Here is a 16,729-nt window from a genome sequence, read left to right as displayed (position 1 = left end):
CCATCAAAACAGAAGGAACAGCTGGCTTAGAGAAAAAGGTTGTCACAAAAATAAGAGCTATTTAATTTCTAATTCTCTGTGACAGTGAAAATAATTTAAGAAAATTGTTAGAAAGCACTATAATCAGCAAAGTTTTCTCTTACCTATGTTACAATGACAGTAACTGATACCAGGTACATTTGTAACCTAGGAAAATACAGCAGTAGTGTGAAGTCAGGGCCCATGTCATTGTCATTTCTTAGCAGTTTACCACACTTGGTAGGTACTTACTTGCTAAGGGTTTATTGAATAGAATTTCATATTTTCTATTATAATTATAATTTTAACTTGACTACAATTTTTTAAGCTAATCAAGTCATTGTTATTTAATTCCAGGAATTTTATGGACTGAAAATTATAAAAAAAAATTACGAAATATCCAAACCTAGGAACAATGACATTTGATAAAGTGTCCATTAATCTTTCTAGTACTTTTAAAAATTATTAGAGATAGATATGCCCCTCTTGACCACTAACAATAAGCAACGAAATTCCCTTCAGTTACCTCTGATGAATCTGACGTTCATATCACTCTTCTTATTTTTTCTGACAGGGCTTAGTATCCTCCAAGTTTTACTTAGGGTAGTTAATTTAACTCATTTAAGACATAGAGAATGGGGACTGGATCTGTGATTTCATTTATATAGGATGTTCCCTTTATCAACATAGTTTGGCACCATCTTTGCAATTTATGGCCTTAGAGATTTGTTTAGAACACTGAGAGTTCAAGTGATTTGCCCAGAATCACAACACTAGAGGTGGAATTTGAATTTTGGTCTTTCAGGGTCTGAGATCAGCTCTCTATTCATTATGCCATGTTAATATTTATTATGTACCTACTTGGTATAAGGTGCTATGTTACTCATCAACCTAATTTCTTTTCATCTAATTTCATTAATTTCATCTAATTTCTTTAGGTTTGTTCTGTTTGCCTCAGGAGGGCAGAAAGAGGAGCAATAAAGGGGGCAGAATTGGACTCAGTTTAAGGAAATATTTCCAAATGTAACCCTCATTGCAAAGCTTATTGGTGTGGGACTTTCTCCTTACTGGTGGAAATGAATTCCCTGCCCTGTGTAAGGAGCTGGGCAGAGTTGGAGACTATAGTTTTCTTTAGCTCTCTTCAAGACTGTTTAGAGCTTCGAGTTGATTCAAGTGCTCCTGGCTTTCAGCTTCAAGAGCTAAAGTAGAAGTGGCCAACACCACTTCAGGTCCCTGAAGGAAAAGACTTTGGGAAAGCATGAGAGAAGCTGGCAGTCTCCATCCTGTCTGTCTCCCAGACTGCCACACTAGAGACTTCAGGGAGTTTCCTTTTGATTGAGATCTAGAATTTTATCTCTTGTTTGAGCTGACTTACTTCATGTCCAATAGGGAAGTTTCATTACTCAGTATTGTATCCTATGTATATTCTCCAACGTATCTGTCCTCTAATTTCAGTCTTGCTACTATGTGGATAAAGAAGTTTCTTTGCTATTTACAGTGTGTTCATTGTAGAACTGTCAAACCTTAGATCTATACTTGGAATCCTTCTTGTCCCAAATAATGATACTATGATCAGGTTCAAGCTAACTTCAAATTGTTTCATCATTCAATTTATTTATAATTCCCTAAATTTATAATTTAATCCCTAAATATTTAAGGGAGCAGATAGATATAATTCTAAACCAATATCTCCTTTCTCTGAGGAGATAGAGTGACTTCTGGCCCTAACTTCTTGCTTCTCCCCATAGCGGGAATGAAAGTCTGCCTTGAAGAAGGGTGGGAGGAAAGGAGGCTAGAGATATCTCTTCTGCTTCCTTCTATGTCACACAACAACAGCCTTGCCAGAGTATGGGCTTTTCTACACTTGAAATCTTCCTTATTCTAACAACTGGAGTGATACAAAGGGCTTCCTTGCAAGGAAGTAGGTAGGTTCATCCTCACTGAAGATCTCTTCTAACAAATGATAGATGTTGCAGATACTGCAGAGAGATTCTTGTTCAAGTAAAAGGTAGGCTAGATTGCTTCTGAGGTCCCTCCCAGTTCTGAAAATCTGTTATTTTAATTCTGTCATCCAAAAATAGAAAATGGCATGTACTTACTCTGACAAAGCTAGCAGGAAACCAGGCTTCCTTCTCCTCATTCCTGCCCCACCACCAGTCCTTATTGGAGGCCTCCAGTACTTGGATGACATCTCCAGCTTTGAAGCCAAGCTCCTGATCATCCATGGTCACATGATCCCACAAAGCTTCTGCATAGACCACGTTGCCATCACTGATTAGCTGTATGGGAGACACAAACACACATTTAATTTTAAAAGCACTTAAAACTTCCTCAAATATAGGAGTCATACCCTACAGTACTCTTACATCCTCTAAATTAACTACTACTGTAGTGGATTTGTAATTAGTGGTTGTCTACAATAAGATTGGAGACCCTGTTTTTTATTTTGGCAGACTTGTGATTTTATTGGTACAGCAAATTCCTGGTAAGGAAACTTCTCTCTATCAATGCAGATTTGCAACTGCTTCTCAACTGAGCCTTAGAGAATCACTTGAGGGCAGCAAAAGATTAGATGGTTTCTCTTGGTTCATAGCCAGTCAATGTCAGAAATAGGAATTGAGGGTTCACCTGCCTCCAAGGCAGGTTCTGCGATCCATCAGACAACACTACCTCTTTGTCTATTATGATACAAAAGATTCCAGAAATAGTACAGGAAGAGTTTCTCATGTTCTCTTAAAGAATTTGTAAATCCAAAAATAGAAAAACCTCATTGATTTAGGGCCATAGATTATCTTAAATACAATGAAAAGTCTGGAAGTAAGCAAAAATGGGGTTGGAGCACCAAAAGAGATATAACAAAGTCCAAATCCATGTTTAAAATGTATCCAAAAGTATACATTTTATTTACAAAAGACCTCTTCAAGGAATTAACCAACTTGTCTTCAAAATGGATCAATATTTTAATAAATTTGGTTAAATGGTGTCTTAACCTCTAATAAATTAAAATGGGGCAAGGGGAAGGCATTGGCAGATAGGTAAAAAGAGAAAAGAAAAGAAGAGATAGCTGAAAATCTGATTGCAGAGAAATAAAAAAATGTTTTTAAAAATCAGTAATCATATGCAAAATGGGGATAAGAATAATACCTAACACATGGAGTTGTGAGGATCAAATAACATTTGTAAAATGTTTTATAAACTTTAAAGAATTGAATAATTGTTAGTGATTGTTATTGCTATTAACATCGCTCATCTGTAAAATTTGTGATAATAGCACTAACCTCTCAGAGTTGTTGTAAGGATAAAATGAGATATTTGTAAAGTGCTTTAGAAACTTTAAAGTGCTATAAAAATCATCATCATTACTTCTACTACTACTAAAGTATACTCAATATAATGACTACTATACACAATGACACCCTTGAATCATCAAGAAAAGATTTAATTATGTTTAGTGCAGAGCTGTTGTTGTTATTTCATTAGTGTTTGACTCTTCATGATCCCATTTTGGAGCTTTCTTGGCAAAAATACTGGAGTAACTTGCTTCTTCAGCTCACTTTACAGATAAGGAAACTGAGGCAAATAGTGTTAAGTGACTTGCCTGGGCTCTCATAGCTAATAAGTATTGAGGCCAGATTTGAATACATGAAGATGATTCCAAGCCCAGAGTTCTATCCACTGTTCAAGTATTCCTCTTAAATCCCTTTCCCCAAGTATATTTTATTTAAAAGATATGTATATGATATTTCTTGGGGAAATTTCAGGAGAATTTGTTCAAACAAACAATCAAAAATTTTTTTGGTATTTCAAAATCTAAGCTTTAGGTAACCAGAAAATTCCCTTAAGCATAGCACCCAGCTCATTTTGCAGCCAGGACTGGAAAATGAAATCTCACTGTCATAGGAGTTGTTTAGAAATCTTAATGTGATTACATGATTATAAAACCAGTGCAGGAAGAGTGAGATTCTGAACTGATGATGAATCTTAGAAGTACTTGGCAATTAAAGAATAAGATCCTTCCACAGTACCTCATTGATGGCTAACTGTTCTCCTCCAGGCTGTAAGTATCTGGGGCTAGCTTGACAAATCTCTTCATAACTGTAATCTTCCTCACTTCCATTGTCATCAACTAAGACAGATGACTCTGCTGCTCCATCTGTAGAAACTGAAACAAAAGTAGCCAAGGAAGAATGAATGATTCGCCAAAGAGAGCAATAACATGAAATCGCAGATGATATTTCTACCAAGGTTCAAAATAAAAGACAATTTGACTGATATTGTGAACAAGGGGGAAGGGAAGAAAAAGAAATAAAAGCATTTATAAAGCCATTCACCAAACTAAGCTCTTTCAACAAATATCTTATTTGATCCTCACAAAAACCTGTGAGGTAGCTTTATTATTATTCTTTACAGTCCAGGAAACTGAGGCAAATAGAGCTTACATGACTTTCCTAGAGTCACATAGCTAGTATCTGAGACCAAATTTATATCTAAGTAAAGATCACAATTTTTGAAATGAACTGATGCTGATAGTTTTCCTCTGTGAGAACCATATCATTGCAGGTGGTATATCTGATATTATAAAATTTGTTATTTTGTACATAAGAATTTTCCTGAAATTATATAGGATGAATCTTGACAGCCAAACTCCCAAAGTAATTATAATGAAATCCAAATGTGGAGAGTAATGTTTCCAAGTAATATGTTACTTAGCTTTAGGTAAACAAGGAAAGCCATTGGCAGACAACAAAATTGTATTCTTCAGATAAGACTTTTTATCTGAAAGGTTAAAGACTTCCCAAGATCAAAAAGGTAGTGAGTGAATACCACCTGAGAGAATGAGACTGGCTAGCTGTCTTTTCTCAAAGAGTTAATCCAAAATGAGAAAGCCTGGATTTAATGTTAGCTTATATCACCATTTCAAGAAATAGTCATTGCTGCTGCCTTCAAAGGGCTGAAGCAGAATGGTTGGCTGTCCCACTTTCACAGCACAGTGCCCTATTTTGTTACTGGGGACAGTAGGCCACTCCCACTAAAAGTTGTCCTGCTACAGAAAACAGGACTCTTTCGTTACAAAAGTTGAACCATTAGTTCAAGATGCTGACTTCCCTCTGTTCTACTAGGCTTTTCCTTCCATCTCCTTTCCGGGGAGAAGCATTCTGGCTATGTCCACCAGACCTAAGTATTTCATCCTACAGGTAGTCTGAATAAGCCATTTAAACCTCAACAAGCCTCGGTTATCCCCAATACCTTCTTTCCCTATTTTATAATGATATTTTCAAAGGAGCATTAAATTATTCTCCCACTCCATCAGCTGACACATATAAAACCTCTTTGAGCCCTAAAAATGTAAGATTCTGCTCCACATATAGTTCTTTCTTTAAGGAAATGGGTTTCTAGTAATTTTATATACAGAAGGAAGTATCTATTCTCCCAACCAGCTTTCAAAGACAAACACATTTGAAGTTGAAGTATGCTTGGAAAAACTGGAAAGAAATGGGAAAAGGTGGAGATTTTTTACTAGTAAAATAGCAATGAATACTGTTGACAACAATGGGATAACTCATTTGCAAATTTAAAATATTTTGCCAAACACAGAGGAGAACAAATGAATGACCAAGTAAAGTAATGCAGACAAAGTAAATTATATGGATTGTGAAAGACACAAAGCTGTAACCTCCTCTACAAAGAAGGAGGAAATAATAATTATAATAATAATATTTCCAAGGTGATTTATATACATTACCTCATTGATCCTCACAATAAGCTTAGAGGTAGGTGCTATTGTCATTCTCATTTTACAGAGAGGACACTAAGATAGAAAGAAATTATATGACTTTACCAGGGTCACAATATAGTATATGTCTGAGGTAGAATTAGAATGTATTGGAATTCAGGTTTTCCTAACTGCATGTCCTATAATTTATCCACTAATCTGCTTAGCTGCCTATATAAATTAATAATGACAAAAAATATGTATAAAAATTTAAACTTCCAGAATAAAAATGGTGTGCTGAAGCAGGAACATTTGTCTTACCTAACAGAGACTCTATTGTTATTTGTAAACCCTAATAGCTACCCTCAAAAACTTAGTAACTATTTTTAATTATTTTTATTTTCTTTAATTATTAAGCATTTATTTTCTCTCCCTCTCATGATTTCCCTACGACCCTACATAGAAAAAGAAAATTAAAAAAGGAAAAGGAAACCCATACAATAAATATGTATAGTGAACCAAAATAAATTCCTACTCTGACCATTCTGCACATGAAGTCTTTGGAATAACTATTAAAATGTACGTAGTACCCTGGGTTAGAAATCTACTTTGGCACTCTCAATTTTAAAGGGGAAACAAAATGCCGGGACCTTTTAACTTTCAGTAAATCCTGCTCTGCACTGTCTGGCACAAATGTTCTTTTCTTATCATATTTCAGTAGCAGTTAAAGCAAGAGTCTACCACATTCTGAAAGTTCAGGGGAAAAATCAGAACCCGGGCCTCCTTCTACAGGTAAAAGTATTGAAAATGACTTTTTCTTTCAAAGAACTATTACCCCAAGGGAAGGTCTCAGTTCTTAAACATTTGATTGTTAGGCTATTGCCATAGAAATTGATTTTTAAAATGTATGTGTGTAGATAGATAAATACATAATTTTTTTGAAGAAAATAAGCTAGAGGTAGCCATGAAAAACTAAGTCAATAAGAAGAAATCAAATGGCCAAGTTAATCTAGTATCATGGAGCTAAAAGGCACTTTAGTTTATCTTGCCATCTTTGGAGATTATATATGTCACTGTGACAAGAAAAGTGAGGCTCAGAAATTAAATGACTTGTAAGTATCAAGAGTAAAGTTTGAATCTGGGTCTTCTAACACTATATACTATGCTGATTCCCACTGGACTAAGATATCTCCAGATTTTTCATTTTTCCTTCTAAAATACAGATGAAAATGCTTTGGGTCTATAGACACAAAGTTCTAACAGAATATTTGTACCTGGCATAGCACAAATATAAAATCAGTCTACATATTAACTTGTTAAAGGAAAGCAAGGGAGTACTTGTTTCACTGAATTGGGCTAAAGAGATGGCTTTGCTTTATGACATATACACAGGTAGGGAGAGATCCATATGAGATTCCTTTTCTTAGTTGTATAGTTTGATCATTTGTGTCAGCAGGGGAGAACTGCTCTTAATACTTTCATGCATGAGCAGAAGAAAGAGAAAAAAAGGAAAGAAATAAGCATTTATTAAGTACCTACTATATGCCAGGAACTCTGCTAAGCATCTTATGAATAATATTTCATTTGATCCTCATAATAATCCTGAAAGGGAGGGACTATTAATATTACTCCCATTTTTACAGTTGAGGAAATTGAGGCAGACAGTGATTAAAAGACTTACTTAGGGACACACAGCTAATAAGTGTCTAAGACCAGATTTGAAATTAGGTCTTCCCAACTCCAGGCCCTGTGCTCTATCCAGTAGATAGATAGTAGTAGGTGGTACCTAACTGCCTTAGGTTCTTGCCAACAATCCTTCTTGGGGAGTTATCCAATATATTTATTATATATTAATACTGTAATCATTAGCTTATGGAGATAGTTCTAAGAATTTACAGGTCTTCAAAGCAACAACTGCCCAATGTAACAAGTAACAAAATATTATACTATTATATCCAATAGAACACAAGCTTCTTGAGGATATGAATTTTTTTTAAAATTTTCATCTTTGTCTTAGTGTCTAGCACATAATAAATTAAAAGTTACAATTCAATAAATGTTTTAGAAATTAGTATTTTTGTGTTCATGTGATTCCCACTAGAATTATGTATTTTATATTTTTGTGCTTCCCTATTTCCTTTGCTGATCACCCTTCTTTCTATGAACTAAGAATCTTCTCCCCACCTTACCATGCTGCCCTCTCTTGCCCAGCTATCTTCAAATTTAGAATATCTCAACAAGCTCATTCATTGTTATAGATTTAATAATACACATAACAGTTAAAGTTTACATAATGTTTCAAATTTTCCAAACACATTTCCTCAGAGATTGCAAAATTGTGAGGGAAGTTAGAGCTACCATTCTCATTTTACAAATTAAGAACATGACTTGCTTACAGTTGCTGCAAAGAGATGAAGTATCAGAGTTAGAATATGAATCCAGGCTTCTTGACCCCCAAGTTGAGGATACCTTTCACTACATCACCCCTCCTTGCACAATACAGATGATTCTCAAATCTTTATTTCCAGCTTGGATTTCTTACTTGTGCCTATAATTTCACCCAACTATAGGAAATCTACATTTGAAGGTCTTATAGTCGCCACAAATTTAAAATGTTCAGAACTAAACTTATTTTTGTCTTCCTTTCCTCTAGCCCATCCATCCCTAATTCTAACAAACTGGATCTTCTTATCAACTCTACCTTTTCTGTCAAGTAATCACCATTTTCTCAAATTTTCAGTCTAGGAATCATACTCCCCCTTTTTTTCTTTCCTTGTAGCTTTCAGCTGTTACTTCTTTTGTCAAAATGTTTTTTGGATTAACTCCTTCCTCTCCATTCTATTTCCATCATCTGCTACTTCTTAATCTAAACTCTTATTACCTCTTATCTAGAATACAAAAACCTTACCCAATGGGCCTCCCTGATTCTGCTCCTTCCCTTCCTACTCACTCTGCATTCTTCTTTCAGTCTAAAACACCACTTTCATTGTAATACTCTCAACAAAATCTACAATGGATCCCTCTTACATCAAGTCCAAAAGTTTCTGTCATTTAAGACTTTATATAATGTGGACCCACTTTGTTCATTCACTCACTCACTCATTCATATATATATGTGTGTGTGTGTGTGTGTGTGTATGTATGTATTTTTACTTATCCACTCATTCATTTATCCAAGTTTATTATTGAATGCCTACTATCTCCCAGGATTGTGTTAGACAATGGCAAAAAAGATCACTTTATATATAACCTACACAATTACTCCTCAATACCAGTCCTTCAGTAAAGCAAGTATTATAGTTACTTTTTCCTTTGTGTGAAATGTTTTCCCTCCATCAAAATCATTTAAATATCATCTATCTTTGAAGGTCTAGACTAAGTCTGATACCTTCCACATTGATCTTTCTCTTCTCTAAACTTCCTTCTCTAAATTCTAAACTTAATTCAACAAACATTAAAAGCCTAATATATTCAAGGTTCTATTGTAAGCCCTGAGGATACAAAGGTATTTGCCCTCAAAGAGTTTATATTCTACTGTGATATTTATCACTTAATCTAAAGTTGTTTTATGAACTTAATTTTTCTTCCTGTAAATAGGCTGTATTTTTCTTTAGAGCAGTAACTCTGTCTTAAACTCCTTATATATTCTTCCTAATATTCAGTAAAGTGCAAATCACAGACTTTCAAAGGATACTTATTGATTGATTCATGTACTCTGAAGTAACTATACTTCAATTTCCTCATCTGGAAATTAGAGCCAGCAATACTTCTTATGGGGATTCTATATAAGACAGAGCTTGTAGAATTTCCCACATGCACACACAAAATCACATTGTAAATAGTGAAGGAAGGGGATAGAGCATCAGATGATCATAATAAAATCATAATAAGCAATTTGGATAATACTTTCAGAATAAAGCTAAGGGAAAAGTATTTTTTAAATAATGACTGGAAAACATGTCTAACCAAAGTTAGTTTTTGTTGAAAATATTTAAAAATCCGCAAATTCTTGGTTAGACTCAATGCTAAAACAGAGTGTGAGAGAGTGTTTTCTTTCCTCTAAGTATTCTACCACAGTGGGCTTAAGATAATTCAGATTGTCACCTAAAACCTAAATTTTCTGATTAGTTCTTCCTTTTCTTTTAACAAATACATCCTCTTATGTGAAAATTCTGAGACAGAACCCTGTTTTGCTATGGAATAATCACCTAATTTCCATGATCCTAATAAAAATATTGATGGCACTTAAAAAAAATAACACTAAGACTCTTCATTAGGTCTCCTATACTGTGCTTTCCCATTTTCCACCTAGCTTTTTCACCACTGTTTCCCTCTCAATCATTCTTCTGCTTCCTCCCATTTTTTTTTTTTATTTATAGACATCATCCAAGATTTGTTTTCTTCATGTTTATTTACTTACTTGGTGAAGCTCATCTTTTCTTACTGTTGAAACTACAACTGATGTCTCTCAAGTCTACATTTTCAAGTCTAAAAAGTTTAAGTCAGCTTTAAGGAATACTTTTGGGTTTTGATGTTGTTGTTGTTATGAAATTGGAGAACAGTATAGTCTCTAATGTGAGCAGCAAGTCCCTCCTCATCTCCCAATCCTTTCCTTCCTAAAATTGTCAGGTGTTGTGAAGAATACCAGAATGAAGCATTTGAGACTACCCAAAATTTTGTCCCAATGAATTTGGAAACCATGCCAGCAGAATGTAATCATCCTATCAAAGGCTTTTGATCATCATTCCTAACAAATAAGACTTAATAGTAAAATAATAAGCATTTAAGGAGGTGTCCCAAAAGTTTTAGTGTAGTTTTAGGCTTTGATAGATTAAAACTGCACTAATACTTTTGGAATACCCTGTATAATGCTTTAGAATTTTCAAAATGTTTTATATAGGCATAGGTATAGAAAGAGCAATTTTGTACCATTAAATATGCAGGCAGTTATTTTCAAAAAAAATTTTTTTAAACTTAAAAAAAACAACAATTTAGGGTTAGATGACACAGTGGATAGAACATCGGTCCTGAAGTCAGGAGGACCTGAGTTCAAATCCAGCCTCAGGCATTTACCACATACTTGTTGTGTGACCCTGGGCAAATCACTTAATCCTAATTACTTTGCCCAAAACAACAACAGCAATAATATTGTTAAAAATGTTTTTGTTGTAATCATACCTTTTAAAAGTATATAAACCATTAAGTGACACATATTTAGAGGCCTTCTAACTTTCAAATCTCATGCTCTCTTCACTACTCCATTGCTGTAGGCTAAAATACCCAAACTATCCTGTTCTCATGAATTTGTTCCCATATATTTCACTTTATGGAATTACTTGTCTTCATATAAAACAATATAATATACCAGGCAGAGTGTTGGCATTGGAGTCTGGGAGGATTTGGATATGAATCCTGCTTCAGGCATTTATAATTTGTGACTTTGAACAAGTCATTTAATTCCTTAGAGCCGCAGTTTCTTCATCTCTAAAATGGGACTAATATTGCATACCTCTAAGAGTTATGTGAGGATCATATGAAATGATATATAAATATGTATATATGTCCATTATATATTTGTGTACACATATAACTATCTAGTTGTTTGTCTATCTATTATACTTTGCAAACCTCAAAACACGACTTAAATGTGAATTTATCATTATATGGCAATCAATAATAATAACTGGAATATTTTAGGACAGATTGTATGGAAACCAGAGGTGGCAAGCTCATTGCTAGCTAGCAAATTAACCAGATTATAACATAACTAGAAAATGTTAAATAAAATAAATAAAACACAATACAGATAATGTTAATTTGTGTTTTCCTAAGTCAATATACAGCTCTCAGGGAACCCTTTCTATTTAAGTTTAAAACCACTGGTATAAAGCATCTCTAGGTGTTAAAACAAAGTTATATCTGGAAATCAAAGAAACAAATAGGACCTAGTAATAGCTCATAATGGAAGTATGGGAATGACATGTCTACTAACATAATAGCAGCTAACATTTATATTATATAGTACTTTAAGATTTGCAAGGATTTAAGGGACAGCTAGCTGTCTCAGTGGATAAAACTTTGGATCTGGAGTCAGGAAGTCTCATCTTCATGAGATCATAATCTATGTCAGTGAGATCCCGACTAGCTGTGTGACCCTGGGCAAGTCATTTAACCTGTTTGCCTCAGTTTCCTGAGTTGGAGAAGACAATGGCAAACCACCAAAACTCTAAATGGGGGTCATGGAAAGTTGGATACAACTGAAAAGTGACTGAATAATAACAACAGAATTTTGCAAAACAATTTTTAAAATATTATCTTTTTTTATCCTCATGACAACCCTCTGAAATAGATACTATTATTATCCTCATTTTACATATGAAGAATCTGAGGCAGAGGACAAATATCTTGTACAATGTCACATAGTAAATGTCTGAGGAAAGATTTGAACACATATTTTCCTGACTCCAAGTCTAGAATTCTATCCATGATACCATCTGACTACTTCTGATAAGACCCAGTTTGTATATAGAATTTTATCTATATTATCTCCCCTGTGATTCTCACAAAAACCTAGGAGGGTAGGCACTGCAGGTATCATTATTACCCAGACTTAGTGAATTATCCAGTAACTTACATGTCTAGAAAGTGTGAACAGCAGAATTTAAGCCCAAGTTTCTCCTGGTTCCAAGTTCAGAGTTATTTCTATTACTTCATGTTACTTCTCAATAAGCATGATTCCATGTTCCCATACATAAGTTGTTGAATCTCTATGTTTCATCATTCTTCCATACTCTTAATAGTCTAACTTTTTTCTAAAGTTTAATAATGTGTCAAAAAATTCACTTTTAAATTTAATGATTGAAATCATTCCATTCAACCCAAATCATCTATCGCACATCCTGATTATGGCAAAATGAACCTCTCAGAGATCTAGAAAAATCTGTAAGACTCTTGAGCTGTCAGGAAAGTGCTTGTCTGCATTTGTGGAATTTCTTCAACAAAAAGTTCCTGAGTTAACCAAATCATTGATATTAGCTCTATTCCCTACCCTTACAGTCCTTCAAAAGAAATTCTTTCCAACATTTAACCATATGTGTGACTTTTTCCCAGGATCACCTTATAAACTTAGTACTTTCCTAGCTTTTGGATCAAGGTCATCACTGTTTTGTTTTGTTTTGTTTTTTCTGTTTTCATATGAAAGGAAGACTTTTGTGATCAAGTTTACTTTGTGAGCTAGATTCAATGAGGGTTCTTAACTTGGAGGGGTCCTTAAACTTTTTTTGATATATATTTTGATAACTTTATTTCTCCCTCTGCCAATATTTCCATATTAACCATGTTGCAAACACACACACAGAGACACACACACACATACACACACAATAAAAATAGAGTGAAAAAGGCATGCTTCAATATGTACTGGGTTCATTAATTCTATCTATGATAGCAGATAACATTTTCCACCATAGATTCTTTGGAATTATCTTGATCAAAGTAGCTAAGTCTTTCATAACTGATGCTTATTGCAATTCTGCTGCTACTGTCTACAATATTCTCCTAATTCTGCTCATTTCACTTTGCATCAACTCATATGGCTTCCCTAGTTTTTCTGAAACCATACTGCTCATCATTTCTTATAGAATAATTGTATTACATCACTATCATATATCACTTGTTTAGCCATTCCTCAATTTCTAATTCTTTGCCATTACAACAAAAAAAGCTGCTATAAATATTTTTAGGTCCCTTTCTCTTTTCTTTGATTTTTTTGGAAGTACTGTTATTGGGTCAAATAACATATACAGTTTTATAGTCCTTTGGATATAGCTCCAAATTATTCTCCTGAAGGATCAGTCAGACCAGTTCACAACTCCATCAACAATGCATTAATATCCCTCTTTTTCTACAACTACTCCCTCATTTGTCATTTTCCTTTTCTGTCATGTTAACCAATTTGATAAATGACATAGTGAGTTGTTTTAATTTATATTTCTACATACTCCAAAGAGTGATTTAGAGCTTTTTTAAAAAATGTGATAATTGATATTTGATAACTATATTCAAATATAATTGGTTTCCTTTGCAAGCTTATGTATTCTGTTTTTATTTTGAGAAGGGATATGTAGACTTCAGACTGCCAAAAATATCTATGACACAAAAAGAACTTCTGGGTTTGACTCACTCAGGATCTGGTTATTTTGTTCTTTTACATATTTGGGGTGTGTGTGTGTGTGTGTGTGTGTGTGTGTGTAATCCTGATACAAATACCTAAGAATGCTCATCTGTAAAATGGACTTACAGTAATCTTTGACTTAAAAAGGGTTCCCATATATAACACCCTGACAACTTACCTCAAGGGATATACAAAGCAGAGCATTTATTCAGTCTATTTCCTGATATTTTCAAGCCCAAAATATTCTATCTCTTTACAGCCTCCTCACTGCTTAGCTACCAAATCCTGATCTCAAACAACTTCCCTTGCCTAGCAATCTCTGGGATTTTACACACTGCTCTTCTCTGAAAGTGCTCCAAAAATTTCCTTACAGTCCCTTAGGCCCTCCCTCTATCCTAGTTCTGGCCATTTCCTAGAAGACTTAAATACAATCAAATTAGATTCTTTAAGAATTCACTTTAGAAAGTATTCTATATTCAGGGTACAATGATTTTTAGTTGTTAAATGAGTAAGACGTTTGCAGTTATTGCTATAAACAATCAGGCATCAGGCTGTTGGAGAAGAATGTTAAACTCTATTATAACATAGTTTCTGTTAGGAAATCAGATACAATTTACATTCCCATCACCTAAGAGCAGCTTTTCCAGGAATACATCTTTCTCTAAACTGAAGACTACCCAAAGCAATGTCTGCCAGTTATCTGCCCCAAATAGTGTTCCCAGTAGGGTCAATAGTCTTTAAAATATACTGGTCTCAAGAAAGTTCAGTGTATAAGAACAAAGAACTACAGCTCATCTGGTAATCTTAGTTGAGTCATCATTGGGAGAACTCTTTGGAACCAGGTTTGGTACACAAAGAAATCCTGGTATGTGTAAGGATTTACTGCGCAAAAGGGAAGGGTAATTCTAGAGAGCAAACCAGTTTTACTAAAGGCGTACAAAGCAAGAGACAGAAGATTTATTATGAAGTGACTCCTACATTCTTTTAGGAGAGCAACAGTACCTTAGAAACAGAAAGTAGATCAGCATCATTTATTTATTTAATTGTTCATTCACTCATTCACTTGTTTGTTGGCTAGTTTGTTTTACCAGGTGAGCAACTGTCAGACAGAAAGAAATGGAAACTATACCTTTATGGAGTAGAGTGGATTACTATAATCAAAAAGATCAAGTGGGAAATTTCAATTATGAAGAAACTTAACCTTGAAGAATTGAGAAAATGCACCTTCCTACATTCTTGGTAAGGGCAGAGGCCTATAGATGTGCAATATTGCATTTACTATCAAACATTGAAGAGGAGGTTGGTTTTGCTGAATTGATTTTTTTCCCTTTTCCTGTTTTTAATTTTTTGTTATCTGCCATAGCTTGTTAATTCCTCAAAAAGGCATGCTTTTTTAAATGTATAAAACAAAATGCACTAACAGAAAACAACTTATACTAAATTACAACTGTAAAGACTTAATTCTGACAAAGCTCTCGAAACTTCTAGGTCATTTTGATGTCTTATTTGAATGGCAAACAGGTTCTTGTTTTATCTTTAAGGCTTTCCACTCATGCTTAGGCAGTGTAGAAGTGAGTAGAGTTGTAATGGAAATTATAACTAGGGTGGGGGTAGGGCATAGGGGAAAAAAGGAAAAAAGAATACATTTAGAAATGTTGATCATGTTAAAAACAAAAGATATCTTTTAAAAAATATATCAGGATGAATAGAAGTCTGCTAATCAAAATGACCCAAAATACTCATAGAACATTAATCTCTTTTTCAGAATGTGTATGTGTGTATAACACACATATACAGAAAGAAAGAAAGACATTCACAACTCTTACACAACTGAGTTAGTCCTTTAGAGCAAGTCTGGTCACTACTCGTCTGGCAAAAAGAAGAAGCAGTATCATTTCCCTCCATTCTATTCAGTGTTGATAAAAGATTCCATACATAAGTGCTGAACAGTCTTATATTATTCATTTAATGAGTATGAGTATGAGTCAGTGGGAGCTCCTAGGACACCAAGGTTAAACACATCGAGCCAAGAACTATTGATGGAAAAACCAGAAGCTACTTCCTGGGTGTAAGTTAGGCTTGTGATTAAAAAGAAAAAATTAACCCTTTTAGTTTTCACCTTAAAAGTAAATAGATGAGCTAGTAGAATCAATAATATTCTGGTAATTTAAAACAAAAGATTTCATAACAAGCTCTTTAAACTAGGCTTTCAGACACAGTCAACAATCAATTGTTTATAATTTGGTTTTTTAAAAAATATTCATAACAAATGATTTTACAACAAAACAGAAATTCAATACAATATCCTAAAGGCAGTGTGAATTTCTCCACTTAAAAAAGAAAATAAATTGATCTTGTGAAATTTATGGATATCTCCCTAAATTTTTAAATTAAACTTAATTTATTACTTAAGTAATTTGAACTTTTTAAAGTCTCAATTCCAAATTACATATATAGAATTTTGGTATGTTATACATACATATTGCTAGGAAAATGTTTTTCTCTAGAGAAAAATGCAGAAGTATTAACCCATCCTTATCATCAATCAGGCAACAAAGTATCAATCAAAGATAAGAAAAAAAGCACATAATGTAATATCTACTCCTCTAAAAGGGCCCAATTCTGCCTTTAAGTTGTCGTATCTTTTACTTATTTCCACTAGTAAGAATTCAATGAACTCTAACAGATGCAATTAAAAATAAAAATAATAAATTTGCTTAATACTTCTTCTCCCAAGATTTTTTTAAAATCTGTTTTTTAAAAATTACCTTCCCTACTAATAGCATACTATGACAACTTTTAAATTATGCCTTTAATCATAATGC

The 16,729-nt window shown here is 33.9% G+C and overlaps 1 protein-coding gene and 1 long non-coding RNA gene across 7 annotated transcripts in view; one reads left to right on the top strand and one right to left on the bottom strand.

Annotated features, from left to right (window-relative positions):
- Positions 1-16,729, bottom strand: part of SPATA13 (spermatogenesis associated 13) — a 143,195-nt gene that overhangs the window by 27,247 nt on the left and 99,219 nt on the right. For all 5 annotated transcript variants that reach the window (XM_023499579.2, XM_023499580.2, XM_031960786.1 and 2 more), the window contains 2 exons: positions 4,044-4,180; positions 2,118-2,297 (listed from right to left, as the gene is read on the bottom strand). In XM_023499579.2, coding sequence (XP_023355347.1) covers positions 2,118-2,297; positions 4,044-4,180 — 317 coding nt within the window. The remainder of the gene's footprint in view (positions 1-2,117; positions 2,298-4,043; positions 4,181-16,729) is intronic.
- On the top strand, positions 5-16,035 carry LOC116422477. 2 transcript variants are annotated; one of them, XR_004233143.1, is made up of 4 exons: positions 5-258; positions 6,450-6,523; positions 14,983-15,143; positions 15,670-16,035. It is a non-coding gene; the product is annotated as an uncharacterized LOC116422477 (long non-coding RNA). The 2 variants fall into 2 exon arrangements; XR_004233142.1 differs by lacking the exon at positions 15,670-16,035 and having other exon boundaries at positions 14,983-15,366.

This window comes from Sarcophilus harrisii, chromosome 3 (genome assembly GCF_902635505.1).
Source record: "Sarcophilus harrisii chromosome 3, mSarHar1.11, whole genome shotgun sequence".
NCBI classification, from domain to species: domain Eukaryota; kingdom Metazoa; phylum Chordata; class Mammalia; order Dasyuromorphia; family Dasyuridae; genus Sarcophilus; species Sarcophilus harrisii.
This window is presented reverse-complemented; position numbering and strand designations above follow the sequence as displayed.